The sequence below is a fragment of the Phyllostomus hastatus genome, unplaced genomic scaffold, assembly GCF_019186645.2.
Source record: "Phyllostomus hastatus isolate PE091 unplaced genomic scaffold, TTU_PhHast_1.1 phas_contig_1162, whole genome shotgun sequence".
Lineage (NCBI taxonomy): Eukaryota > Metazoa > Chordata > Mammalia > Chiroptera > Phyllostomidae > Phyllostomus > Phyllostomus hastatus.
Genome location: NW_025333537.1, coordinates 10,679,846 through 10,707,388, shown reverse-complemented (window position 1 = coordinate 10,707,388; position 27,543 = coordinate 10,679,846). Strand labels below are relative to the sequence as shown.

Here is a 27,543-nt window from a genome sequence, read left to right as displayed (position 1 = left end):
ACGATAGGGGCACCGAGGCTCCAAGAAATTTTACTGACTTACCTGAAAGGCCACACAGCCCGTGAGTGCAGAGCCGGGAACTGAACCCGCGTGTATGTTACCTGACGTTGGGCAGCGCGGAGCGTGCTGCGGACGTAGCCGGCCTCGCCGCACTTGCCGCCGGGACTCGCTACTGGGCATGCGCTTCGCTATTTGTGTGGAGGGTCTTGGCTCCTCCCTGGGAGCCTCGGGGCTGAAGTTTGCGTCTATAGCTTTTTCCTGCGATTGTGCTCCCAGCAGCAGAGCCTTCCTTTCTGGTCTCAGAAGTCCCCTGGTTCCAAAGATTTGTGTTTCATATCAGCCTTTATGTTGGTCTCCAGGATCACCCTGGCATAGGAATTTTTTAGATACCTGTTTAGGGAGGCTTTAAAGTATTGTAGCGTCGTATATATTGTTAATGTGGGTAGTGTGTTTTCCCCGTGTAGATGGGACTCAGAGAACCCATATGCTTCACATCAGCCTCTGCGTTCCAGTGCGCTTCTAAGGGAAACCATATCGACTGATGGCACCACACAGGAATTTCAAGTAAGAGGGATCTCTTCAGATTTCAATCAGGGAGCAGAAGAGGCCCTTTCTCTCTCTCTTTCTTCTTTTGGTAGCTTGGCAGACTTAATGAACCAACCTTGAATTTGGCCAGGACATCTGGGTTAATATCCTGGCCCTGGCACCGAGTACCAAGGAATCTTGGCCACAGTCAGTAAAGAGCTTTTTTTTTTTTCCCTTCCTAATCTCCATCTGGCACATCCAGAAGGACAGATTCCACTCGCACTAGCTCAATGGGTGGGTCTGTTTTTTAATTGTCCTTGTTATTGTGGTTCAGCAACAAAATCTTTCAAGTACTCTTGGCGGACCGCTGGCACAGGAGGAGTCGGCCTGTTCGCAGGGTCCCCTGGGGAACCTCCCCCGGTATGTCTGTCCCCAGGGAGACAGTTTCTCATCCGCCTCCTCTCGGGAATCCCAGGGAGACCGGAGAGGGACAGCCTGCGGCCCTCGGGTTTCATGGGAGCGGGTCTAATACACTTCCGACTCCAATTAAGTGCGTTCATGTGCGTGTTCTCCTCTGTGTACTCGCGTCTAAGAACAGCTTGGAGTGCGTCCCAGTTGTAGCTCTGCCCGTTTTTTACACTTAACAATCCCGAGTCCTTGATTTGCTGTAGCATCTCTGAAGTTCAGGGCCTGAACACCCAGACGTTCGGGGTGCGCCTGTCATCCAGAATTCAGGTTTGCTGTGTGTAAAGGGCGTGTAAAAGGGGGAAGGCAGCTTTAATGAGCCCCCCACCCCATTCTACAAATCCCTACTCAATCAGTGCTCGGAAATATTTGGAGTATCTTTTTCCTTTCTCAGAAGAGATAAGACATGCTAGGATATTTTCCTAAACATCTTTTTTTTTTAAAGATTTTATTTATTTATTTTTAGGGAGGGAGAAAGAGAAAGAGAGAGAAACATCAATGTGCGGTTGCTGGGGGCCGTGGCCTGCAACCCAGACATGTGCCCTGACTGGGAATCGAACCAGCGATGCTTTGGTTCGCAGCCCGTGCTCAATCCACTGAGCTACGCCAGCCAGGGCTAAACATCTTTTAATCAAATCTTTTGACTTCCAGCATTGTCTCTTTAACTGGTTTTCTCCATAGAAAGATTTCTTCCTAGGCATATTATGTTCTAATACCCTGGGCAGGAAGGAACCTATTTAAGACTTTTTCTTTTCCAGGCTATAGAATAAATACACTTTATAAGCAGCGTAATTATTTTACAGCCTCTGTGAGAGAAAACTTTTACCACTAAGTGTCACATGCAGGCGACCAGAAAGAAAACATGTGTCACCTGAAGCCACACTGACAATTTTTGTCGCCAGGCACCTGCTGCTTGCTTAGGTGGTTCCATTGAGAATCTAGTACCCGAGTCAGATTGAAATTTCAGTTTTTCAGTGAAGTTACTATGTTTCTTTGAGATTCTTAGGTTTATTTCTTCCTTATATACTAGTTGTACAATCCAAGTGGCCCTTACCTTTTCATGACACATATTATTTTATATTATGTGCATTCAGTACATAAGGCATAAAACACACAGAAAAAAAACACACAGAAAAAAGCAAAATATTCATAATTCTGTCTAGAGAAAATCATTTCAGTATTTTAGAGCATGTCTTTCCAGTCTTTTTTATACATAAAAAAATACTCATCCGAATCTGTATTTCTATTTTAAGTGACTAAAAGTGTAATATTTTCACTGGAAGTATTCTCGGCACACCAGCCTGGGGAATCAGAACTACTGCTAACAAGCTTGAGGCCCTGGGTTTGCTTCAGGCTCGGCTTCGTGAGTCCCGCGGGCCTGGGCAAGCCGCTCGCCCTCTCCCCCTGGCTCCTCGCTTTGTTCGCCGGGGCCGACCCTGCCCAGTCCGGCCCACGGCCCACGGCGCTGCTGTGCTGATGCAGGGGACTCGGCCGTGCTGAACCAGAGGTCCCTAGGGAACCAACCGTGGGAGCCCTTTCAAACGCCAGAGGCTGGAGAAAGCGGGAGGCCGGTCCCTGTCACCGGGGGCCTGTCAGTCACCTGGCGGGTCTGGGCGAGGGGTGAAATCCACAGCGCATCCTCTCCGAGGAAGTTGACCAGTAGAACGTGTCCGTGGAGTGGGAGAAAGCCGTCAGAACGCCCATTTATCCCGCATCTGTCGAGCGCTGGGAAGACTCCGTGCCGGGCAGGGTACCCGGAGCTCTCTGTCTCTCGGGAGGGGTGGTGGCCGCTGCGATCCGTTGCCTTGGAGGTTGTGTGTATGGGAGGGAACCCAGGGAGGCTTCCGAGGTAGGCATCAGCGCTTGTGTTTGGGCATCGACGGAGGCCTAGGGTAGTTTCCGTGCGAGGGCAGCTTAGGTAGGACATCGTGGGCCAGGTGAGCACAGGTACGGGGCATGTTGAGACATCAGCCTGTTGTTGCCCCGTGGTCTGAGAGCAGGTGACGGGGAAAAAGACTCAGAAGTTCGGGTTGATGTCCAGGGGAGGCACCCCTGCCCCGGGGAGGGGGCCGGGTGCGGCGGGGAGTCCATCCCCCTGGTCTTCAGCGTTTTAGCATCAGGGAGCTTTCTGCGCGCGTCGTTTTTTCTGATGTTGGGTCAGACCGGCCTGGTCGTCGGGGGCGAGCGGGAACCCCATGGGCGCGCCCGCTACTGTTGCTGCTCGGGGTGGTGCGAGCGTCGCCACGGCCAGTGCTGGAGTGTGTCCTTCCTGCTGGGAAGAGGCCCTGTGCCCGGGAACCGTGGCTCTTCCTCCCCGCCCCCCAGCCCTGGGCCCCCGCCGTGCTCTCCGGTTCTGTAGCTTCGCCTGTTTCTGCACACTGCGTATAGATGGAACTGTACAGTATGGCCGATGTCTTTCACTTAGCAAAATGTCTTCAGGGCTCCACCCGTATCGGAGCACGTAACCATACTTCATTCCTCTTTGCGGTTGAATTATAGTCCATCGTGTGGGCGCGCCACATTTCGCGTTCCCATCAGCTGACGGATGCGTGGGTGGTTTCTACTTCTCACTTGCCGTGAGTGGTGCTGCCGTGAACACCGGCGTCCAAGTGTCCGAGTGGGTCCGCCGCATCGGAGCTCTGCCTTTTCAGGGGCCCCCGCACTTTCCCGGAGCGGCCGTGCCCCCGGCAGGGACAAGGGTCCGCTTCTTTCAGGTCCTCACCAACAGCACTTGGTGTTATCTGTCTGCTTGATTAGGGCCCGTAGCGGGTCAGGTGTAGTGTCTCATTGTGGGGTTTTTTTTTTTTTTAAGATTTTATTTATTTTTAAAGAGGGGAAGGGAAATAGAAAGAGAGGGAGAGAAACATCAATGTGTGGTTGCCTCTTGCACGCCCCCTACTGGGGACCTGGCGCACAACCCAGGCATGTGCCCTGACTGGGAATTGAACTAGTGACCTTTTGGTTCTCAGGTTGGCAGTCAATCCACTGAGCCACACCAGCCAGGGCTCATTGTGGTTTTGGTTAGCTTCCTGGCTTGTGATATTCTGTTACCTTCTCATGGGCTTATTGGCCATTCGTATAGCTTTGAAAAAAATGTCCATTAAAGCCCTCTGTCCAGTTTGAATCCGGTTGCTTGTTGTTGCTGTTGAGTTTACCAGTCACCAGTGACGTTTTAACTCACATACTCATCAGGCATCCGCCGGGTGCCCGCTGTGGGGAAGGGCCAGCCTAGATGCGGGGGCCCCAAGTTGTGAGGCAGGCACACAGGCTGCTCTTCGGGAACCGGGGCCCCGGGTGGGGGTGAGGGTGCGAGTGAGGGTGCGGGCGTGGCCTCACAGCGAGCCCCAGCTGTGCCCCTTTGGGGAAGACCCTGCGTCAGCTGCCCCGCCTGGCGGGGCTCAGTTTTCTGGCCTCTGAATCGGGGAGGACGGCTGCTTCCTGTGGTCCTTGCAAGGACGAGATGAATTTGTGAAAAGCCCAGAGCGTGTCGGAACTCCCCCGCCCCCTTCCGTTGAAGGCCCGTGTCTCTCCCGATCCCCTGTTGCTGAAGGAATCGGCACCTCAACGTTCCTCTTTCATCCGAGATGGGGGGCGGGGGACCCGCCTGTGCCGCCCCGGCTGAGGAAAGCCTCTTCTCCTGCCGTGTTATGGAAAGTCAGTCCGGGCGGGAGGGCGCTGCCATCACCGAGGGGCATGTTCTTACTGAGCAGCTGCCCCTGCAGAACTCGTTCGGAACGGGGAGCCAGACCTTCAGCTGGGAGAAACAACCCGTGCTCCTCGCGTCCCAGGCCCTCCGGTGTGCCCGTCAGTGTTATTTTCCACAGCTTCATCGGGGGGGGGGGGGCAGGTGTGCAGGGAGGGTCCTTTCTGAGGCAGAACCTGCTCTGCGTGTCTGTGTCCCCAAAGCAGGGACAGCAGTAACCAGCAGTGGAGTGGGGCGTTGAGATCCAAACGCAGCCCGTTTCTCGTTTCCATGGGCAGCGCGTAGGGTGGCCGCTCAGAGCGCTGCCTTAGGGCCTTGTGAGTGGGGTGGCGGCATCGTCCCTGGAAGGAGGCAGGTATCCTTCAGGACGTATTGTGACTATAGACGTGTGGTCACTTTTCCATGGGATCTAAAGACCTGTAATCCTGGGACGGGGACCCCAACAGATGTCCATCACTCAGAGTGGAAAAAAACAGTACACCCCTGAGAGACCTATATAACCCTGGTGGGTGCGGGGTGAACCCATGGACTCTATTAAACTTGCTCATTTGCAAAGGGAAAATAAAAAAGCTTTTATAAAGAGAAAAAAACAACACGGCAGTGATGGATTCTTGGGTGAGTTGTCTCCGTGCTCCTTTCTTGTTTGGAGCAAACAGTGCACACGCATTTGCTCTTAGGAGGGTGGGCCAGAAACTTTTGTACTCAGCATACTCTGGGTGAGGACTCTCTCAGCTGGAGATTGGGGTTTAAGTCCTAGACTGTTGAGTAACTGCGGCCCTAAAGTGATCTCACTTTTTAGAAGCATTTCCCCCCGCCCCGTAGTGAAATGAGGAAGTTGAACTAGATTGCAAAGGCCTCTCCTCGGCCTGATGCTGTGTGAGGCCGCATTAAGTACGTTCGCTCCTCCTCACACATGAATGTGATTGATGGCCACTGGCCTATTAAGTATGTTCTTCTGGGAGACACTAACTAGGCCCAGTCATTTCAGTCCCTCTGAGGCTGGTAGCGCTGGAGTTACAAAGCCCCAGGATTTTTCAGAAACTTGTGTAAAGGAGCAGAATAGCTCAAATTAGTCAGCTTTTCAAGTCCACCCTCCTACCCCACCCCTTTTCAGTTCCTTTGCAGAGGGGGGGAACTTTGGGAGGCTGCTGCTTTTTTGCTTAGATCTAAGTAGCAGGAGCATAAAAATAAATTTTCACTCAGCCTGCAAGGAACGAAGATATTCATAGTTGCAGGCAGTTCACACTGTGGCCTGGAGTTCCGGAAAATTGTCTGATGCTCCAGCTCTCTGTGCCTTGGCTGGGTGTCGGCCCCTCCCCCCCTTAAAAAAAACAAAACTGCTGTGGACTCAGGCGCTCTGGGCAGAGCCTGTAGCCTGTACTGTGTCCTACACGCTTTCAACCCAAGAATGTAATTTTCAAGCAGACAATCATTTTTCATAGGGTCATGTCTTTCTGTCGGTCCTCTATTCTGACTTCATGCAGCAGCAGGCACCCTAAACTGAGTCTTCAATTACCTAAAATTTTACTTCCTGACTTTGCTAGAAAGGTGTGGCGAGAGCTTTCTCAGGATCTCCTTGTCCGGCAGTCTCAGACCAGCTCCTGAGGCTGCTGTGCGGATTCCGCGGGTTGCTCTGTGAGGCCCTGCCCGTCAGAAACTGGAAGTAACAGCTCCCTCGCGCCGCCGTCTGCATTAAGGAGCAAACTAGTTTTCTCGCCCTGACCGGCCTGCGTCAGGCCTCCGGTGTCTGCACGGGCCTCGCACGTCCGTCTCTGTGAGCGGCGATTGTCCTGTCTGCCTGTCGTTCATCTTTCGGACGCTGCCCTTGCTGGGGGACGCTTAGTGTGTGTTCTGAATCCCTGAGTTCGTTTTAAAGCAGTTTGCATCCGGACCAATTAAAAACTTGTACCCTCCGTTGTGCACAAAGTATCTGTGAAATGCGTACACATGCAGATAAGCATCAGCGGAAGTAGATCTTGGTGGTCCTCGGGTGCGGCAGGGTGGCGGAGGGCTGAGAAGACCCCGCGCGGTGCTCCCGGGGACCCTCCCATCCTTCTCTGTGAGCTTCCCTGGTGAGCCCCGAGGGGTGGCAGCGGCGGGCCCTGTCCAGGTGTGAAAGACAGGTTCCCAGGGGTTGGAGGTCTCTGAGGAAATGTGGGTGTTTGTGTATATCCGCGAGGATGGAGGGAAAAAGGACCGGTCGCGTAGCTGTGACCCTCAGTGAGCTTTCTGCGCCTCCCCACGGGAAAGGCACGCTGATCCGAATTCACAAGGAGTGGCCGGGCCGTTACTTGTTGGTGAAGACAGTGAGGACCATGGTGTTTTGGGTTTGTTTTTAATCCTTGTCCGAGGATATGCTTATTGATTTTAGAGAGGAGGGGAGGGAGGGAGAGAAACATCGGTGTGAGAGAGACACCATCCATCGGTTGCCTCTCGCACGTCCCGGACTGGGGACCAAACCGGCACCCCAGGCACGTGCCCTGACCCGGAATCAAATCAGCGACCTTTTGGTTTTGGGCCGGACGATGCCCAGCCCGTGGCCGGGGAGGGGTCCGTCCGTGATTTTGAAGAATAGCTGCAGTTGCTCTTACTGTGATCCACGGCTCTTGGGAGTCAGTGTGGGCGGATCCCGCTGACCGAGTGGATCCTGCTGACCAAGTGGATCCCGCTGACCGAGGTGATACACTGGACGGGGAGGAATGGAGCTGAGCGGGAGCACCCTCGGGCGGCACCGTAGTCAGGCTGGTGTTCTTCTCCTGTCTCCTCCCTCTTCCCTTCCTTTACCTGATGTGTTATTTTGTGTCGCGCTTTATAATGGTCTCTGACGTGTACCCATTGGGCAGCATAAAACTGGGTGGTTACCAGCTCCGCCTTCAGCGCGTGGGTTCGCCGTGCGTTTATCGGAAGCGGCACGAAAATAACTTGAGTGAACCGTGAGAGAGGCACCAGGCACCTTGCACTCCTTACAAGCTTCTGTTGGTTCCTCTAGCCCGGCGGTCCTTGGCGAATGCCGGTCATTTTCAAGCCAGACTAAGATGCTGCCTTTTCCGTGTATGTGAAAAGTTAAATAATAAGCAGGGGTTTCCTGAACTTTGTTTTTTACTTTGCATAGGGGTGGTGTGTCAGTTAGAGGCAGAGGCTCCTGCTGCTGGACCGTGTTGAAAAGTTCTGGACTCCGCGCCGGGCTTCGGTATTCGTGGTGTCGCTCCGGTGAGAACATCACGGTTCCCGGGTGCTCCGGCCCGCCGGACCCGCACGGGACAGGCTCCACCCCGTCAGGCGCCCCCTTGGAGGACGGAGTCGGCCCTCCAGAAGGTGGATTCCCTTTCTCCTTCCACGCCGGAAAACCGCTCTCTTTGGCTCCCCGTGTGTTTATTTCTCACGGGGCTCCGAGACCAGGGTCCCGGCCCATCTTCTCGTTTCTCCGAGTCACGGAATGTGCTGCTGGCGGGGGTGGGGTCCGGGAATCAGGAATTTCCCCTCGTCCGTCGGGGCGCCGGCCCGTAGACTCACCTCCCACGTGTGAGGTGGTCCCGTTGCCATTTAAAGCAGCCCCCTACCTGCTGCCGAGACCCCGGGGTCCTGCTCGCCCTCTTGCCTGTTCCACCCGCACTGGCGGCAGTGGCCCTCCTGTGGCTTGTGCCCTGCACGGTGCTTGGTGACATCACACGCGTCTTCCCTGTGTTCGAGGGGTAAGCTCCCGGGAGGGCCGCACAGGGACGAACAATGACCGAAGGTGGCATCACGTCCCTTGCCGTCAGTTCCCCTTGACTGACCACTCACCTGCCCGCCAGGTGCGCTGCCCAGGAGGACAGGCCTCCCGCTCCACCCCCCGGGGAGGAGCCCGTGTCTTTATCCAGACCGACAGGTCCCCCTGGATGTCACAACGCGGGCAGTGCTTTGTCTTCCCTGGTCTGATGCTCTAAACTGTGGTCACGGGCCCTTTACCGAAGGTTACAGGGGAAATGTCTGATTCGCAAGAAACAGAGAGTGAGGGTGTGACTCCAAGGCGGTCACCTCCTGCACCTCCTTCTCCTGCGGGTCCCCCTCCAGTGCCCAAGCCTGTCTTGGCCCGCGGTCCTCCCACCCACGTGGGGCTGGTCTCCGGCAGGCAGACAGATGGACGGACGGCGTGAGCCCAGGTGCCTCGGGAGAACAGTGCCCGCTCTCCCGCCGTCCTTCGCGCTCGCAGTGCCGCCTCCTGCGCGGTCCGCCCGTCCCTGACTCTCAGGCTCCGTTCCTGTCTCTCGAGACTCAGTGGTCGTACCGTCACCTGCAATGCAGTCTCTGGACTTGGAGTTTCACGTGGGCGTGTTCCCAGGCTCAGGGCTGAGCTGTCACTCTTCCTGGGCAGAGTCACACGACACCAGCGGGGCTCCTTCGCCCTGTCTCCCGTCAGAGAGGGGTTTTAAGGGTCCTCCTACTGGAAACGCTGGTTTTTCCCTGGAGAGCGATTAAATTATCCACGGTTTGCCATGCAGGAGTTTTTCTGCTCTTTTCCTGGCCGGCGTGCTGCAGGGAGGGAGGCAAGGCGAGTGGCCCCCACCCGGGGGTCGTGGCGGGTTCACCGCCAGCGCCAGCCTGGGAGCGACCTCACAGGCTGCCCCAGACACGCGCTCCAGGCCGGCACCGCCCAGGACGGCGGCCACGGCCATGTGCGCCCTGGCGAGCACTGGGAGCGGGGCAGGTCCACGTTGAGAGGTGATCTCAGTGTGAAATATAAAATACACGAGGGGTTTCAGAGACCGAGTGTGAGAAAAAGAGTGTGGAATGGATCATTGATAATTTTAATTTTGATTCCCTTTCGGAGTAATATTGTGGATATTATATGGGATTGAATGAGGTGTTTTTCATTTTAGCAGTTTCTTTTTAATTTTTAAAGACATGGTTGCTAGCAAATTCAAAATTGTAAGTGTGTCCGTCATTGTATTTCTGTTGGATAGCACTGACCTGAAAGAGTATAGTTGTGTCGAGAAAGGTGATGCTATGGTTTGAGACCTGCGGCTCTTGTGTGTCCCGCGGGAGACACTGAGGGAAGCCCTCGAACGCCCTCCCGTCCACAGATGCCGGGGGGGGGGGGGGGGTGAGTTACAGCCGCTCGACGCTCCGGTTTGAGAGTGCAGGAGCGCCTCCGTTTGTGGGTTCTTGTTTGGATGCTGAATCAGCGCAGAGCTTCGCAGAACTCTCCCTGGGCACCAGATACTTTTTCAGGTCTCTTGGATGCCGAGACAAGGCTCCTCCCGGACCACGAGGGACTTAGTCATAGCGCCGAGCGCAAGCAGAAGGGAGTGAGTGTGAGTCATCGTTCAGCAACAGAAGGCTGCCCAGGCTGCTGGGTGGCTGGGGCCGGCCAGAGGGCAGGAAGCGGAACGGGAGAAGACCCTGGCGACAGGGGGCCGGCCCACCTGTGCTCCCCGGGCGGCAGTTCCCGAGGAAGTGTGGGCTTTGGGTGTGGAAAGAGCCCACTCGCTCAGGGCATCAGCGTGCACGTCCCACCGGTGGACCTTGAGCTGCGTTCGGTGTGAGCTGGGTTTAAGTTGCTCCCAGGCAGGCCTGTCAGCGTATTGATTCGGTTCTGGCAGTGTCCTGTGAAGATCAAACCCTCCGCGTTTTACTTGGGGGCTGAAGAAAACACGCATCAGGGCTCCCCAGTTTTGCTTCCTTCTGTCTTTCCTGTACGTGCAGAGATAGGAATGTGGGTGACACCGAGGGGGGCAGCAGTCGGACGGCTTGCCTTTTTTTTTTTTTTTTGGTGGAAATGCCCGTCAGTTTGGAAGGCTACCGGAGTGTTGTGTAATGTGTCCTGTGGCTGAAGCAGGCAGGCTCAGGTTACACTGTGCCTCCTGTGTTGGGGGTGGGGGACAGCGAGTGACACAGCACACAACAGACACTTACATAACCGTGACTTCAGGGGACAGGATCGAGCTGGGGAGGAAGCTCCCCAGCCCAGGCACAGGGTCTTAGAACACACGCAGCCTTTGAATCTTCCTCTCGCTCGGCTTGAAAGGCAGCTTCAGGAACACCTCCCTCTCAAACTATAGACTTTCCGTTTCTCTCGGATCTCCTTCCCCTCCTCCCTCCGTGAGTAAGTTCACGGCCACATAGCCTTTGAGGATTAGAAGGGAGCACGGAAGTCGCAGAGTGCAGCTGTCTACAGGTAAGCCCGTCACCCGCCCGCCGCTGGTTTCCCCAGGTGGCTGCCGCAGCCTGCAGCCTGCGTCTGGGGGCCGGTGGAATTCTCTCCGGCCACGTTCCATTCACGGCCAGTGCCTCACCCCCCTTCGCCTCCCAGCGGAGTTCCCAGATGTGGTCAACAAAGGAGTGTGTTCGTTTTGCCGAAGGGACCAGATGGACTTGGAAAGGGGCTGAGGTCAAGTGTGGAGACGTGATTTGCCTCGAGGACACAACCACAAGGCCGGGCTCCGAGTCCCAGGAGTCCCAGGAGAGGCTGCGCTTGCTAGAAGCCGGTCTTATCAGGTGCGGGTCCTGCTCCGCTGATGGCACAGGGCTCTTCTTTCTCTGGCGTCCTCAGAGCCACAGCTGCTTGCCTTTCACTCTGGAATCTCTGCCCTGCCACTTGAGTTTGGATTTGAAATCCCAAACAGTGGAACCCCAGAAGGATGGAGTTAGAAGTGGGTCTTATGTCGTCAGTATCCTCAGATTGTAGATGGGGGGACGTCAGGGCCTGGGAAGGGGCTGTAGACCTGTGTAGGGTCACCCCGCGGGGACGGAATTCAGGGTCTGTCTTTTCACACATTTTTAAAAAAGATGTTGTTTATTTATTTTTAGAGAGAGGGGAAGGGAGGGAGAGAAATAGGGAGAGAAACATCAACATGGGAAAGATACATCGATCAGTTGCCTCTCACGCACCCCCAACTGGGGACCTGGCTCACCACCCAGGCATGTGCTCTGAGTGGGAACCGAACCAGCAACCTTCCAGTTCACAGACCAGCACTCAGTCCACTGAACCACACCAGCCAGGGCAATGCATTTGGTTTTTAAAGCCACAAATTTATGGGTAAACTGAAAAACAAACAAACAAAAAACCTAAGTAAAACTTCAGAAATCAGAGAAAAATTATGAAGACTAGTTATTTTTATTTGACCACAGTTTACACCCTGGGTGTGTGAAGGAACTGCATGTTTTGAAGAACCTGTTATTTCTATAAATTGCTTACGCGTCTGTAGGGTTATGAGGGGTTGAGAAGGCAGTGCGGTTTGGATTTTACTAAAATATCTTCTACAATCAAAACTTTGTGTGGAAGGTGTCAAACATACACAGAAGTAGAGAGGAAGAACCCCCACCTAACACAGTGTTTATTAACTCCCCATCAGTCTTAAGTTGGAGCTGGCTGTAACCACACTTGTTCTTTAAACGTATTTTGCTTCTGCCAGGAAAATGCCTTTTTGCTTTTCAGAAACTATAGTGCTTTTATTTATTATTTGAATAATTGTGCTTTTTGTGGTATGAACCATTTTCATCTCAGGTGCTCATCCTGAAAGTTTCTTTGAGCAGTTTACTTAGCCGAGTCCAAGTTTACTTAGAGGATTCCAGAACACTTAAGCAGCGTTTTTTAGCTCTTTGCCTCAGCATTAAGTAAGATAGGCTAGCTGCTGTTCAGACACCGCTAATTTTAGTGACTTACAGATAAAAGTTTATTTTCAGACGTGGAAAAGTCCAGCGTAGGTTTTTCCTAATAAAGAAATGGGGAGGAAGGAGGGATTCAGGGGTTCAGGCTTCCTCCACGTGGAAATCCTGCCGTCCTCGATCCACGTGGTCCGCGTGCCCAGTAAATCTTCATCAGGCTGTTGGAAGGGCTCGAGCACGCGGGACTGCGCATGCGGAGAGGTTCCGGTTGAGGCCTAGCAGACGCCCACGCCCCCCATGCTCCTCTCATTCCATTGGCTGGACCTCAGGCACGTGGCCACCCTGAGCTGCGAGGGACCTGGGAAGTACCGCCCCTTACTGCAGGACTGGAATGAATGGGCTTGGCGAACACCTGCCCACTGCACGTGCGCCTCCTGCTGGCCTTGAGTCGCACTTGATGTCCCTGTGTAGACAGCAGCTCAGTGGAGTCGGCTTCCCAAGTCCCCGCTTGGAGTCATTTCACTGTAGCTCAGATATCATTACATCTTTTTCCTGCATATGAAATTATGCCTGTTCATTAAAATAGTATTTGAGAAACCCACCTGGCTGGCGTAGCTCAGTGGATTGAGCGCGGGCTGTGAACCAAAGCATCGCGGGTTTGATCCCCAGCCAGGACACATGCCTGTGTTGCAGGCCACAGCCTCCAGCAACCGCACGTTGATGTTTCTCTCTCTCTCTCTTTCTCCCTCCCTTCCCTCTCTAAAAATAAATAAAATCTTTTTAAAAACTTGAAAAAAACAATTTGAGAAACTCAAGAAAACACGGAGAAGTCGTAAAAACTAGCAGTAATCCCAGCACCTGGAGATAATTACTACTAATCCTGCGTTACCTTTCCCTCCAAGTTAAGACTTCTTAACCACATAGAAATATCAATAAACTTGCACTTATTTTGTGCTGGCCTGCAAATGCCTCCACTCAGGTGGGGCTGGGGTGGGGGAGCATGGCCCCAGCGCTCTGGCGATGTCGCCTTTTCTCGGCAAAGACACGCTACCGCAGAGCTGCGGCGAGGGCTCGCACTTGCGGCGTTTTCGAAATGAGCTTGCTTGCCCGTCACCGTCCTCACCCTTAGTGAGCAGAGGGGAGACTGGGGCTGTGAACCCAGTGATGCGTTAGGGTGGCGAGGCAGGGAGAACATTTGACTGGGTGCTTACTTCCTGCTTAGAGTTCGGAATTCTTAAGCACAGCCTGATTTTCGAGGAGAGGACACTAAGACAACGCGTTTCCACCCGAATGTGAGTGAAAAGTTGCAAACGTGAGATGTGCAGACGCACCTTACCTGGTTGGCGGGCTGGGTTCCTGGGCGATGTGCTTTCCTCCGCTTGCCTGGTGGGCTGTGCCCGTCAGCAGCGAGGAGGTGCTGCGGATGGAGACGGGAGGGGCGTCTGTTGGGAGAAGGGACGTTTCCCGAGTCCCCGGCTCCGGGCCCAGGGAGACAGGACCCTCTGGGTCTTCCTCCTCCAGGGGCTGAGGTTGCCTCCTCCTCCGGGCAGACCAGCATCAGAATCCCTGCTTGTGAGGTCGTCCTCACTCGTGACCTCACAGCCAGGATTGCTCAAAATGTTTGCCTGGCTTCTGGTGGGACGTGAGCTGGCACCTGGCCCCGTTCCGAGGACGCCATGAGGTACTGCTGTGTCCGTGTTACCGATGTGTGTTGACTGTTCCGTGAGTTCTGTAGATAGACAGTAAAGACACCGATATGAGTGCCTCCATAGTTTCCTGAAAAGGGCTGTACCAGGAAAACCACTGTTTACAGTCTCTGGCAGGACATGAACCAACAGAGAAGTCCGCAGCAGAGCAGACATGCTGTGCGCACGAGTGTGCGGTTAACTCTTCTCTGCAGTGATGGCATTGTTATGGCCGTGGGCCCTGTTTGCTGTGAAACTCGCTGTCCGCTGCCCCGCTCCCTGCAAGTACTCGCAGTGTTCTTGTTCCGTGGAGGCTGGTCTGTGGCACCGGGCGAGGAACAGTGGGAAACGAAGAGACTTGGTCATCAGTGGTACCAGTTATGTATGACACAGAGACCTAGCCTCACACGCATCGCAGTGGAGACGTTGTCACCTCTGGGTTTTGAATGCACGGCTGTGCTCTTTGTCCCTGTTTCAGCTGGAGCTGGAGGAAGAGGCATGGGCTCACACAAATGCCCAGAAATGTGGTCTTTGAGCGTTAATACGTATAATTTTTTTTTAGGGTTGTGCAAGCGCTTGATAAATTATCCACTCCCGTCTTTTTTTTTTTTTATAGATGTTGGACCCTTCCTTTTTTTCCTTTTTTTTTGGGGGGGGCAGGGAGGGTGTCTGGTTTCTGTTTGTGTAATTTTTTAAATTGTTGGACCCTTCTTCTAAGTTTGATCCTGTGAGAGATTACCCGCCCCCCATTTTTGGGGTTTACCTCTTTTTCCCGCACAAAGCACGTCGGTGTCGGGGAGACCCACCACCCCACCCGTGGAAGCAGATGCTCCTTCAGAGCGCTGTCCTCCGTGTGCTCTGGCTCTCCCTCTGTGGCAGTCACGTGCCCCTGTTTTCCTAACCATGCGAGACCTACAATATTAAAACATTTACTTTCTCTTTTTAAAAAAAATTATTGATTCATTTTTAGAGAGGGGGTGGGTGGGAGAAAGAGAGGGAGAGAAACACCAGTTGGGTACCTCTGCCTCTCACACACACCCGGACTGGGGACCGAACCCACCACCCGGGCGTGTGCCCTCACTGGGAATCGACCTGATGACCTTTCTCTGTGAGGGCCGCTGCCCAGCCCACTGAGCCGCACTGTCAGGGCCATTTACTTTCTTGGAAGCGAGGAGCCCCGCACGGATTCAGCAGGCGTGTCGCTTTCAAACGCGTCTCTCCAACCGGGATGTCTGTGAGGCAGCGTCTTAGAAACCAGCCGTCCGGTGCACGGGGGCTGTGGGAGCGAAACTGCCGGTTTTAAGTTGCGTTGTAGGGACAGCAAGTAACTGCCTCTGGTCCGTTTTCACTGTTACCAGCGATTCTGTGTGTTCGGCCCCTATTCTTACACAGGGAGAATAGAACCGAATGCTTGTTCGACTTTGGACTTTCCAGTCTCTCTGCAAGATCTCCTTTGCGGCACAGAGTAATGGGGATGGGGTGCGGGTGGCAGTGGGGTCGGCAGGGGGCTGGGCCCGGGGGCGTCTTGGGACAGCGGGGACGGGGACCTCTCTCGGTGTCTTGCAGACGGCGTCCTGTGGCCCTGGCTGCACCTCCAGATTCGGGGCTCATGACTGGAGTCATGTTTTTTCCGCCCTCCCCACCCCCTTACAGGCCTTCGCGCCTTGTTTTTTACTGCAAATAATTTCTTTTATCGTCTGGGTGTTTTCAGTATTCTTGCCTCCGGGAGGCATGTTTCAGGTGATTCCTTATTTAAAAGGAGTGAGTGCAGTAACTGTGCGTCCAGTGTTCCACAAAGGCTATGGTCTTGAGCTCCATCCCCAACCTCTGAAAAGTTGTGTAGAAGACAGAGTTGTGTGTGCTGTCCTGTTTAACTAATGTGCAGTGAGAGAGGTTACATCTGAGAGGAAAGTGGGGTGCTTGAGCCCTGACCGGCGTGGCTCTGTTGGGTGGGTTTCGTCCCACAGAGAGAAAGGCGGCTGGTCCGGTTCCTGGTCAGGGCACCTGCCTGGGCTGCGGGTTCAGTCCCCAGCCAGGGGCACGTGTGAGAGCAGGTGCTAGATATTTCTCTCTCACGCCGGTGTGTCCCACCCTCTCCTTCCCCATCTCTTCTCCTCTCTCTAAAAATAAATAGAATCATTTAAAAAAGAAAGTGGGGTGTTGGATTCTTAGAAATAATAACAGCTAACATTTGTGGTTCTTACCATGTACTAGCATTGCCGTGATCACTTGCCATCTCCCTAGATGCTGGCATGTTCTAACATCTAACACGACGGACAAACATGTGCGAACCCCTGGAGGGCAGGACACGTTTTTTTACTGGGTGGGAGGAAGCCGGTTCTACTTCCTGGAACCCTCACTTGGGGTACAGCTGACATTCTCAAGACATACGAGGCACACGTCTGTTTTTGAAATATCAGAGAGGATGAGTCCTCTAAAGGTTATTTGCTTCCCTGAAATAAACATCTCGCCCTTTTCAATTTGTCCTTCAGATCAGACCTCAGCGTTAAATCGCAAACCAGGGTATTAAAGTGCTGATCTAGTTGAGAATCTGTGCTTATTTCAGGCCTGGCTTTTCTGTCTCGCAAGTCTGCAGGTCCCGCCGAAACGAGCAGAACCGTTCCTCCAGCGTCGCTGTTCAGCGGCACGGCTTCCTGTTGGGTGGGAACGGCGCCCTCCTCAGGGGAAGGGAGGTAGTGGGAAGGGGTTGTGCAGCCGGTGGAGCCGTCTGTGACGGTGGTCCCCCACGATTTGAGCCCCTGGGACCAGTTTCCCGGAAGAAGGGGAAGGGGGGACACAGGAGGCTGAGCTCGGGCCGGCTTTGCTTGTGGCCAGTTCCTGACCGGCCTGCCGCCCGGGGGTCAGGGACCCCCGATGTGCGAGTGTTCCTGGAGCCCCCTCCGTGGTCCGTAGTTGGTGCTTAGGAGTAGGTGGCTCTTCCTGCTTCTCCCTTCTGAGCGTGTACAAGCAAAATAGTAGCTACTTTTGCCTGTTCGGAAGCGGGTTAGGTTCTAGAGATAAACATTTTATAAGTGGTTCTTGGCTTAGAAAAATATTAGAGTCACAGCGTCAGTCAGTGGCGTGAGTGTCGGGTGCCGGGGTGGTTGGCGCTTGCAGCGTGTGTTGCAGCCTTGCAGTCTGGCCAGTGAGGTTGCAGAGGAGAGTGACCACAAGCAAGTGACAAGCACAGCAGACCGCACGCTCTCTCCCCAGGGGCCGTGTGCCCGCTTGGCTCAGCAGCGCCGCCAGCACTGCCTTCCAGAACTCTCGGGGTTACCCGGTGTGCCTGGGTCCATTTTCACTGTGGTCCGTCGTCGTGTGTTATTCCAGTTTTGGGGGCTTGTGATTCCGATTTTGGAAACGGCTCGTAGCAGTTTAGAGCCAAATCAGCGGAGCATCAAGAGGCTGACGTGGCCCCTGCCCCCTTGGGTCACCGGTACCGTGCAGCTTGCAGAGTGTCTCTTGAGTTTACCTGCAAACGAGGGGCTAGAAGTGTTTTGACCAAAGCAGTATTATTCGAATAAGCGTACAGTGTCCTGAGGTGACCACGCGGAAGGGCGCTTCGGTGGCGAGCAGACCGCCCCTGGTCGGAGAAGGTTCTAGAACAGTGCTGTCCCGGAAAACGTCCCGCGGTGGTGGCGACTGTTCTGGAAGTTGCACGGTGGCTCCCAAGCACTGGACGTGTGGCTGGTGTGACTGAGCTGAATTCTTCCTTTTATTTCGTTTGAAAAAACTCGAAGTTCAAACAGCGCCTGTGGCTGCTGGCTGCCCCGTCGGAGGGGGCGGACCTGGGAAGCGGAGCGCGCAGCCCGGCCTGCAGACTGGGGCGAGCGTCTCACAGCACGGCCGCCCACGTCACCGGGCAGAGCAGGCCGCGGGGGGGTGTCTGTCCCCACAGCCCCCCTCCGCCGGGGCCCAGAGCCGTGGACCAGTCTGGGGTTTGTCCTTGTGTTCGGGGGAGTCGGATCCTTATGGCCTCTGGAAGGGTATCCTTGCTAAGGTGGTGTCTGCAGGTTTTAGGTGAGAACCCTCCTGTGCAGTCCGTTTAATCGTCGACTTCGGATGCCCACGGCTCTTCTCCCCTGACACTGAAGACCTGCCCTGGCACCCCCCCCCCACCCCCATCTATTCCCCGGTGCCCGTGGCTGGAGCGGAGAAAGACTCCGATGCCGCTGGGGAGGGGCTGCCAGCCCTCGGCTTAAATCCTTGCCTGGTGCTGGTGGTTAGGGTCACATGACTGAAACGGACCCGGGAAACAAGTGTAGGGCTGGGGGCGGGGGCGGGGGGCACCTTTCATTCTGTGCCCGTAGAATCCCGGAGTCAAGGCGGCCTTTCACCTGCGTGCGAGGCGAGTAAAATCTGGGCAGAGCAGCTCTTCGACGGAGCTCCGAGGCTCTTTGGAGTCTCCTTGCAATCTGCTTCTCCAACTCGACTTCTTACCAGGGTCTTCGGATGTCGTCAGCCGACCTGAGCTTCCCACCTTCTCATCACCCGCTTCATCCTTGTCTCCCTTCTCCCTTCGCCGCCTACTCTGGATTTCCTTTCCCTCTCCCTCTCTTCAGAAGTCCTGGCTGCTGACGCCTGTAGGATGATGGGGCATTCCCTTGGCCCTGCTCAGACCCTGCCTGGGCCGGGAGCCTTTTCTCTCTGCCCCCGTCCACGCTGCCCCCCACCCCCCACCTTCTGACCCCCTCCAGGATCACCCCACGGTTTGCTGTTTCTCACAAGTTGCATCACATTCTAATTTTTCTTCCCCACGTATGTGTGTCTTCCCTCTCCAGCCGCATTGCACATGTTTTCGAGCGTAAGTCTGCGCTGTGTATTTTTCCCGTCGCCTGCAGCAAGTGTGACTTCTGAAACCACTGGCGCACTCCGCTGCTGGTTTGTGGGCCCCTTAAACAACAGAGGCCTTTTCCCGCGTCTGTTCTACTTGATGAGCGCTGTCTGGGAAGTACCGCGGGAAAGCCGACGCCGAGTGGAGCGCGGTCTCCCCCCTCGGGGCGATCGCAGGCTGGCGGGACCCGTAGATGCCGCACACGCAGCTGCGCGTGCTGGGCGTCAGGGCGGAGACACGGTCTCGGGCCCCGTGGGAGGTGTGAGGACCGGCACCTTTCCCTCGGCGGGGGTTGCGGAAGGCGTCGCGGGGCGGGTGAGTGCCTGGGTTTGCCCGCGAGTCGGGTCTCAGCCGATGAAGGCAGCTGGACTTGGAAAGGACCTTCGGGGTCGAGGGCGCGTCCTGGAGCAGCCGTGGGCAGACCGGAAAGCACCAAGGATTCTGCGGGGCTGTTGGGGGCACGGGTCAGCTGGGCAGTCTGTGAGCGCGTGGTTGAGAAAATGAACGTCGTCCGGCCGTGGTCTTAGAGCCCCAGCACCAGCGTCCCAGCAGGCCTTGAGTGACAGGCCCTGAGGGGCTCTCTGCCAGAGCTGTCCCCAGCGGGCTTTGGGGGTGGGGGGCCCTGAGGCTTCCCAGGCGATGCCGCGCACTCGGAACCACCGATGGCAGAGCGCCAGTCCCCCTGGCGACCGCCCGTTTTAGGTGGAGAAGTGCCCGGTGTCCGCGCACCACTGCGATCCTGCTGCGTTACACGCTTGTCTCTCCGTGGGTGCTAAGTCCAGGCCCCCTGCGTCGTGAACGCCCAGCTGGCGCTGTAACAGCGACAGACGTCAGCACTGCCATCGCGGACACGCCGGCCAGATCTGTCAGCACGCGGTCTGGAAGCTCAGCCTTCCCGAACGAGGGCTCGGAACCCTCGAGCCTCAGGGTGCGCGGCAGCAGCGAGCGCAGTGGCCTCCGACCGCTCCCCAGGCCCTGTCACCGGCTTCAGCACCTCGAGGTCTCCAGGGAGCCTCTGTGTGGGGGGTTCGAGCTGTTGATGGATTAGAGGTGAAAACACAAGGTTTAAAGTACATGAATTCACTAGCAGTAGTAACGGGCCCATTATGCATTGTATACATTTTAAATGAAGATTTACTGCCTTCTAAAATAAAAACGTTTAGTGAGAAGATGGCATTGCTTCACATTCTTGCCCGTCTCTGTAGTGTCTAGCTTAACAGGAGACAAGGGTTCTCCATTTAATCTGCAGCAACACACTGCGTTGGCCGAAGTACGTGAAGGAAATGGGGAAAAGGGCACTTTCACATAATTATGGGTTTTCTTCTTTGACCCCAAAACTTGACAGGTTGGAGTTTCTTAACGGAAGAATCTGAAACTATATGAACGAACGTTTATGGTTACATAAAAATCCATTGGTCTAATTTGTGCTCCAACTGAATCCTTTACCCATGAATGATCTTGTAACATCTTGCATTGTTGGTCGGAAAATACTGATTCACCGAGTTACGAGATCTTCCAAATATTGGAAGATTATTGGCACACTTCATTATACGATATCAAAAACCACACATCATACCATCGATCTCATCAGAAAAGGCTTTCGTACGGGGAAGCTGTCAAGCTCACAGCGGAAGCTTAAATTTTGTCATCGTCAACACAGAGTTGTGCTCCTTGAAGTGCCAGACTCACGTAGTTCACGTTCGAGGACATACCTGCCGCGGCCGGGGCCCCAGGGACCGTAGTCATCCTCCCAGCACAGGCGGCGTCCGTGAGCCGGGCGGCTGGCCCAGCGGGTGCCGCGGGTGCGCGCCTGCCTTTCCGGGGCCCTCGCCATCCCGCGGTGTCCAGCCGGAGCGCCCCGTGTCCTTCCCGTCCTGTTACGGGGAGGGCTGAAGAGGCGTGTGTTGCTCAAGGGTTGGAATTCGATAAAATTACTCATTCTTCTGCTTCATCGCGTTCCCCTGTGAGAGTGGCTCCTTTCCCCGGCGGGCGCCAGTGGCAGAGACGCAGGGAAGAGTGTCCCGTGCGTGGCCTTGGCGTGGCAGCCGCAGTCCGCGCCCACCGGCAGTGCACGTGTGGGGTGGTGGGAGGAGGCGGGCAGCATCGCAGCCCTGCCACCAGGTGCGTGGGCCGCACCTGGAGAAGCTCAGGGGGTGTTGTAACGGGGGTCAGGGTCGGGGTCAGCGGGATGGCATATCTCTGGGTCACTCCCACGATCCAACCCTCGGCTGTGTCAGCCCAGGACTCATTTCTTCACCCGTTCGCTCAAAGAGTCGACTCTTGAGTCGCACTGACGGATTTGGAAAATCGAAGTTCACAGAGTAGAACTTTGTGTATCTGTAATGAGAAAAATGCTGAGACATGCCGTCCCCTTTGGTTGCTGTCAGGAACCCGAGCCTGGAGTTCTGAGGCGCTGTGATGGGTGTCCTCAGTGCTGTGTCCTCCCGACTCTGCCATTTGGACCCACCCATCCCTGTCCCTGTCCCCGAGCCACCCAGCCACCGCGCCTGCTTTCAGGCGCCATGCGTGTTCCCCAGGGAGCCCTCTTCCCGCGCCAGGGAGACCGGCACTTTCCTTTTAACTCCCCTCATCAAGACCTCTCGGGTCCTCCTCCTCCTCCTCAGTTTTGCAGAACGTGATCATCTCTCTTCATTTCGGTGTACTTTTACGTTTAAAAATGTTGAATTCTACCCGTCGGCGTGGGTGTGGGCACGCGTGTGTGTAAGAACCTGCAGTGTCGCGAGACCCCGGAGACTCGTGTGCACGTGGTGGACAGTGACCTGAATGCCGTGCACACCGCCCCCCCCACCCGCCAGCCCAAGAAATGGAACATTACGTATGTTGGCGTTCAGTGTTGTTTTTATAACCAGTTATTAGGAAACAGCATCATTTTTTGTTAGATTTCAGGTCTGTTGTGTGGAGGTTGCATTCCTCATAAATCTACTTCTTTTTGGTACACTGCTTAATTACCGTGTGAGCAGGTGATCTCAATACTTAGCTGTTCTTCCCTGCGCTTCGGGTCCATCTGATGGCCGCGCCCCCCCCCCCCCGCCCCCGTTAAGCCTGGCGTGTGTTCTTCCGCGGGCTGCTGGGTGTCGGCGCTGCACGGAGCCGGCGCTACTGGACGCCACAAGGAAAAGCGAGCGCCTGGCTGCTGTCGGCTGCTGGCCCTCAGGGCGGTCGGGGCATGGCTCTCAAATCCGTTTCCGCAGCACATCCTGCCTTCAGCACCCAGTTTCCTGGGTGCCTAGGTTCGGTGCAGAGGTGGTTTGACACAATAAGAAAAAGTGCGGGCTGTGAAAGCTCCTTGAACAGTAACCGCTGCTCCTGCCTTCCTTCTCCCGTCGATTCTGAACCCCTGTTGTGTTTCTCTCTGTGCAGACGTCACCTGGAGGCCGGCTCCACGGTGCAACCCCCCGCAGCTGTGTCGATGGTCCGGGGAAGATAGTGGCACCGGGCGCGGAAGAGCAGCGGCCCCGCCGCACCGAGCACAAGCATGCTGAGGCCCAGCGGGCTCAAGGTGCCCACCAAGATCCTCAAGCCCGGCGCCACAGCCGTGAAGGCGCCGGCCGCCGGTAAGGCCCTCCGTCTCCCCGAACCGCGGGGAGATTGTGGCCCCCTGGGAAGACTTGCATGTGAAGGTCTTCAGAGGACAGTCTCTTACAGAACTTCTTATCCTTGAGAGTGCTTGAAAAAGTTGTAGTCAACAGAACAGCCTCTTGTGTCTGAAAGTCTTGATCAGCCAGGAGCTGACTTTGTTGCAGGCGGTCGGTCCCCCTTGCGTGCGGCCGGGTCCGTGTGCGGTGATGAACACCGTCCGGTGCCCTCGTGGCTGGTGCCCGCGGGGGTCAGGCAGTTCTTGGGTTTCTCCCTCTCTCTCCCCACGCGTCTCCTGCGTTCCTCAGGGCCGTGGGTGCGGGGGTGCGTGGAGCAGACGGAGACTAGTCTGGACTGGAAGGCGGTGCCAGCTGAAGGGAGGTGGCGTTGGCACCCGTCGTGGGTGCAGGCGGGGCCGCGGCTCCAGTCCAGCCGCTGAGGGGACCGTCCCCACTTCGAGGATGGGCCCCCTGCCCCCGATGACCTTCAGCAGCCCCTTCCTCGTCTGTTTTCCGCCTCCTTCTCCACGGTTTTGGTCTGTGGCTCACGACCATCCGTCTAAGTCTTTGCTGAGAGAGGCACGGGAGGGAGGGCTTCTGACGCTTGCTTCTGTGGTCTCTTTACGTGTCTCTTTACGTGACTCACGTGCAGCGAGACGTGTCGTGTCACCAGCCGTTCCGGACGGGGGCCCACCGTGATGCATCCAGCGCAGCACTGTGTACGCTCCTCTGGGAAGATGCTTGTTGGCCGTCCAGACGGCGGGGGTCTTGGTGTGTGTGTGTGTGTGTGTGTCTGTCTGTCTGTCCGTTTGTTTTTTCACTGCTGCATCTGCCCACATTACCCGGAGCCTCGCCTGCCACATGGTAGGAGCTCAGTAAACGTTTGTCAATTGAATGGCGATCCCCAGTTCTGTACATCCCCTGTGTCGGGTATAGCCTGGTTTTTGTCAGAAAGGACATACAACAGTTTAGGTGGCAGGAAACCTTCGCTGTGACAGAGCGAAGACTTGCGGAGGAATGGGTTTGGTCCAGGGCTCTTTAGCTTTGAGGAGAGCAGTCCGAGCTGACATCTGTGCTCCTCCCCTGGGCCCCGTCCTCCTCCCTGGAAGACCCCGTCACGCCCCACGAGAGGCCTCCCGCTGTGGCGCTCGGCCCAGCTCCGGAGCCCACTGCCTCCCCGGCGGCACTCGCCCCGCACGACCCCTTCGCACACAAAGGCCCAGGGCCCAGGGCTCGTGAGAGCTCAGCTCCACGTCCCCAGCAGTGCCCGGCACACCTGGGTCTTTTAAAAGAGGAAAGCAGCTCACTAACACTGAAACTTCCGAGCTTGAAAGGAAGGGATTGCCAAGGAACTCGGGGCACTTGTGTGGGTCGTTTTTCAGAAATCCGAGCTTGCAGCCCCCTGGGAAGAGGAGCTGCTGGTGTACAAAGCTAGAGCCGGCTCTGAAAAGCCACGCAGGCTGGCCCCTGCCTTTGATGGATTATTATCTGTCCTACCTGAGGGCATTGACTCGCCTCTTAAAAAAAAAAAGAAAGAAAAGAAAAGAAAATCCTCCACAGATGGAAACTCCGCAGTCTCCCGTGGGGCGGTGTAAAGGGGCGTAGCCCCAGGCCGCTCTGCTGCCCAGCCTTTGCGTGGTGGATGGCTGCTCGTGAGGTGTCAGGCCACGCGCCGCCTTCTCCAGGAGGCCTTCCCTGACTGCTCCCCCCAAGGGCGCTGTGTCCTCCATTGCACTTAGGCCGCCTGACCCTACCGCCCGTCTCCACATCGCTAGCCTGAGCCGCGTGAGGGCCCAGGCCGTGCTGTCTGGCTCTGTCCCCCAGAGAAAACACTGCCTGGGACTGGTCCCAGCATGGGGGGAGCTCAAGAGACACGTGCGGCGTGAATGAATACGGTTTCTCATTGAAGACTCATTTACAAATGAGTCTAAACCCTCGAGACAGATACCCCTTGCCCCTTACAGAGGGGGCACTGGAACTCGGAGAGGCCGTGTGGCATCCTAAGGTCACGACACGCTAGTCAGTGTAGAAGGGTTAAGAAGGTGGGTCTTCCTCACCAGCTCCTACGACATACTTGTTGAACGCTTGCAGGGTGAATGCTTGAATGCGTTTCCGGGGAGAACATCCCATTTCTGGCAACGTCTAGCGTCTGTCTTTGCCACAGAGTAGCGATGACACAGCTATCTCGCCTTCCCGGGCCAGATGCAGATGTGCTGTTCCCCTCGCTGGGTCGCCAGCTCTCCGAGCAAACAGGGCAGCGGGGCGGGGGGGCTACATGGTTGTCCTGGAATGACAATGCAGGGGCCGCAGCGTGGAACCCCTCCTTCCTGCGTCAGACCTCACCGCTGGCCTCTGGTACACGGTCCGGGTCTCACCAGCTTTCACGGGCCGCCGGCGAGCGCGACCAGAGCCCGTCTCCGTGGCCGTGTGCGTGTTTGCTCCTGACGCTCAGGGTGGGGCTGGAGTGCAGGGTGAAGCCAGACCTGTGTTGTGAACGCTGGGGAAAGGACTGGTTTTCGTTGGTTTGCTTGTTTCGACTGCTTCCTGTCTTACTTGCAAACAAGGACTAAACCTCACCAGCTCATCCAGTTTCCGCAGCATGGAAAACGGTAGTGATGGGCCGAGCGGTGTTTGCCTCCTTGCCGAAAAAGAAAGGGGAAAAGCAGAACTCCCCTCCAAGAGCGGCCGCCATTCCTGTTGCTCGTGGCCTTCCCTGGTTTGTTTTCCTGGAAGCCGGGAGCCGTCTGTGCGCGCGAGAGTGAGGGTGGACCTTTTCTGACCCTCCCTTCTGTTTCAGTGGCAGCCCCCGCGGAAAAGCCGGTGCCCAGCGAGAAGGCGCCCGGTGCGCCCCCCGCCGAGGCGCCCGAGGAGTTTGTGGACGACTTCCGCGTCGGGGAGCGCGTCTGGGTGAATGGCAACAAGCCCGGCTTCATCCAGTTCCTGGGGGAGACCCAGTTCGCCCCCGGCCAGTGGGCCGGGATCGTGCTGGACGAGCCCATCGGCAAGAACGACGGCTCGGTGGCGGGGGTCCGGTACTTCCAGTGCGGGCCCCTGAAGGGCATCTTCACGCGGCCGTCGAAGCTGGCGCGGAAGCTGCAGGCCGAGGATGAGGCCAACGGCCTGCAGGCGGCGCCCGCCGGCCGGGCGCAATCTCCTGTGTCCACGGCCCCCTCCCCGGCGCCCCCCGCCGGTGCTCCCCTGAAGCCGTCCCAGCCGGCAGCGAAGGACGCCCCAGCCACGCCGCCCATCAGCAACCTCACGAAGACTGCCAGCGAGTCTACCTCCAACCTCTCGGAGGCCGGCTCGGTCAAGAAGGGAGAACGGGAGCTCAGGATCGGGGACAGGGTGCTGGTGAGTCCAGAGACCTTCCGTGGGACCAGGGCGGGGGTTGGGGGGAGATGGGGTGCTGGTCAGTCCGGAGACCTTCTGTGGGACCGGGATGAGGGCGTCGGGGAGACAGGGTGCTGGTGAGTCCAGAGGCCTTTGAGAGTCTTCATGTGGGACCGGGACAGGGGGGTCAGGGGGAGATGGGGTGCTGGTGAGTCCAGAGACCTTCCATGGGACTGGGGCAGGGGGGGCGGGGCAGGGGGAGTCACTGAGGAGGGGCTGGAAGGCAGGCTCAGGGTCTGTTCTGGAGGGACAGCCTCCCACTTAAGGAGAAGTGAATCAGCTTTGCCAGTTGTTCAGTGTGTACGTAAACATGATACAAATCAGAACCTGGCCGTGTAGTCTGAGCATAGGAAGAGCATACGTGTGCACTGTTCGATTCTAGTTTTCTCTACCATGGTGGCCAAAAGCATCGTGAATTTATAACTTATAACCATTAGGTTTCAGGAGAGGCCTTAGATGTCTTTATATAAGTTTTTTGCAAATGGCTTTTTGCTTTAAGAATGCACAAGCATGTCTTCCTTCCCACCCACTAAAGTGAGGAAGAGTTAATTAAAGCACTAGTCACATAGGGCGCTGGTGGGCTGCTGAAACAGAAAGCGTGACAAGGTCAGGCCGGTCTAACTCACCACCGAAGGCTTCCACGAGGACGTCATGACTCAGGTGGCCCCGAGGACGGGGACTCGGCCAGGCCGAGGGCGGCGGCGGTGGCGAGAGGGAACGTTCTAGCGGAGGAAAGGGCAGACTCTCGACATGAGGAGGGGCTGGCGTGTCGAGGGAGAGGCCAGGGCCCTTCCTTCCCCGGGTGCAGCCAGCGCCCGGTCGGAGGCGACGCTCGCTACCCAGCAGCTGGGGCCTGCAGGGGCCGGTGCCCGGGCCGCCCGGGGCCTGTGAGGCTGGGCCGTGCGAGGGATTTTCGTTCTGTCCTTCGGAGCGGGAGCAGGAGCAGGATGAGGGGTGCAACGAGGTCGCAGTTTGGAAAGGTCACTCTGGCCGGTTGTAGATAGACAGACAGGTGGGCGAGTCTGGGTTTGGGCGACCCTTCCTGGAAGACGGTGGGTGTGGGGGAGAACAGGGGTTCGGGCTGATGCAGGAAGAGTGATGGGGCTGGGGGAGACTGGGCTGGTTTATTGATTTACGTATTGGAAGATGGCCGAGTCCAGAGTGTTCCGTCTCCTGACAGAGTGGCCTAGAGGGACAGTGTGGGGACATGGCAGTGGGAGCAGTGACAGAGCTCCTTTGGGGAGGGGGGAGGGGCGGGCCCTTGACGGGGTGGGGGGGTGGGGGTGCGGGGGAGGACGACTTCCTCTGTAGGCCGAGGGCGGGAGGAGGCCGCTCTGCAGGTGCCGGCGGTTGGGGAGGTTGGAGTGGCGTGTTCCTAGGAACACTTTAATTACCTTAATTACCTGTTCAAAACGAGCGTGCAGAACTGTTTCCGCATCCGTGAGAGTCTGAAGTCTTACGAGTGTGTCACTGGAGGCGGTAAAATTGTTTCCTGCCTTTGGGTGGTATTTCTAGGGGAGAGGACAGGGGTTCCCTGGCATCAGAGTATCTCAGAGCCAGCGAGGGTCTCGTGGGGTCGCCAGATACCTCCTTTCACCTGTTAGACTGCAGCCCAGAGGAGAAAGGTGACGACTCACCTCCTGGTCATGTGACCGTGTGACGTGTGTCCTCATGCGTCCCCGCTCCTCTTCTCCCCAGCCCCTGTGTTTTCCCCACTTGATGCCGCTCTGTTTAATGGAAATCTCTCATTTAGAAATA

The 27,543-nt window shown here is 56.3% G+C and overlaps 1 protein-coding gene across 4 annotated transcripts in view; it reads left to right on the top strand.

Annotated features, from left to right (window-relative positions):
* The window catches only part of CLIP1 (CAP-Gly domain containing linker protein 1), a 90,116-nt gene that overhangs the window by 3,550 nt on the left and 59,023 nt on the right, over positions 1–27,543 (top strand). For all 4 annotated transcript variants that reach the window (XM_045841620.1, XM_045841619.1, XM_045841612.1 and 1 more), the window contains exons 2-3: positions 22,181–22,374; positions 25,193–25,746. In XM_045841620.1, coding sequence (XP_045697576.1) covers positions 22,296–22,374; positions 25,193–25,746 — 633 coding nt within the window. In that variant the 5' untranslated portion in view covers positions 22,181–22,295. The remainder of the gene's footprint in view (positions 1–22,180; positions 22,375–25,192; positions 25,747–27,543) is intronic.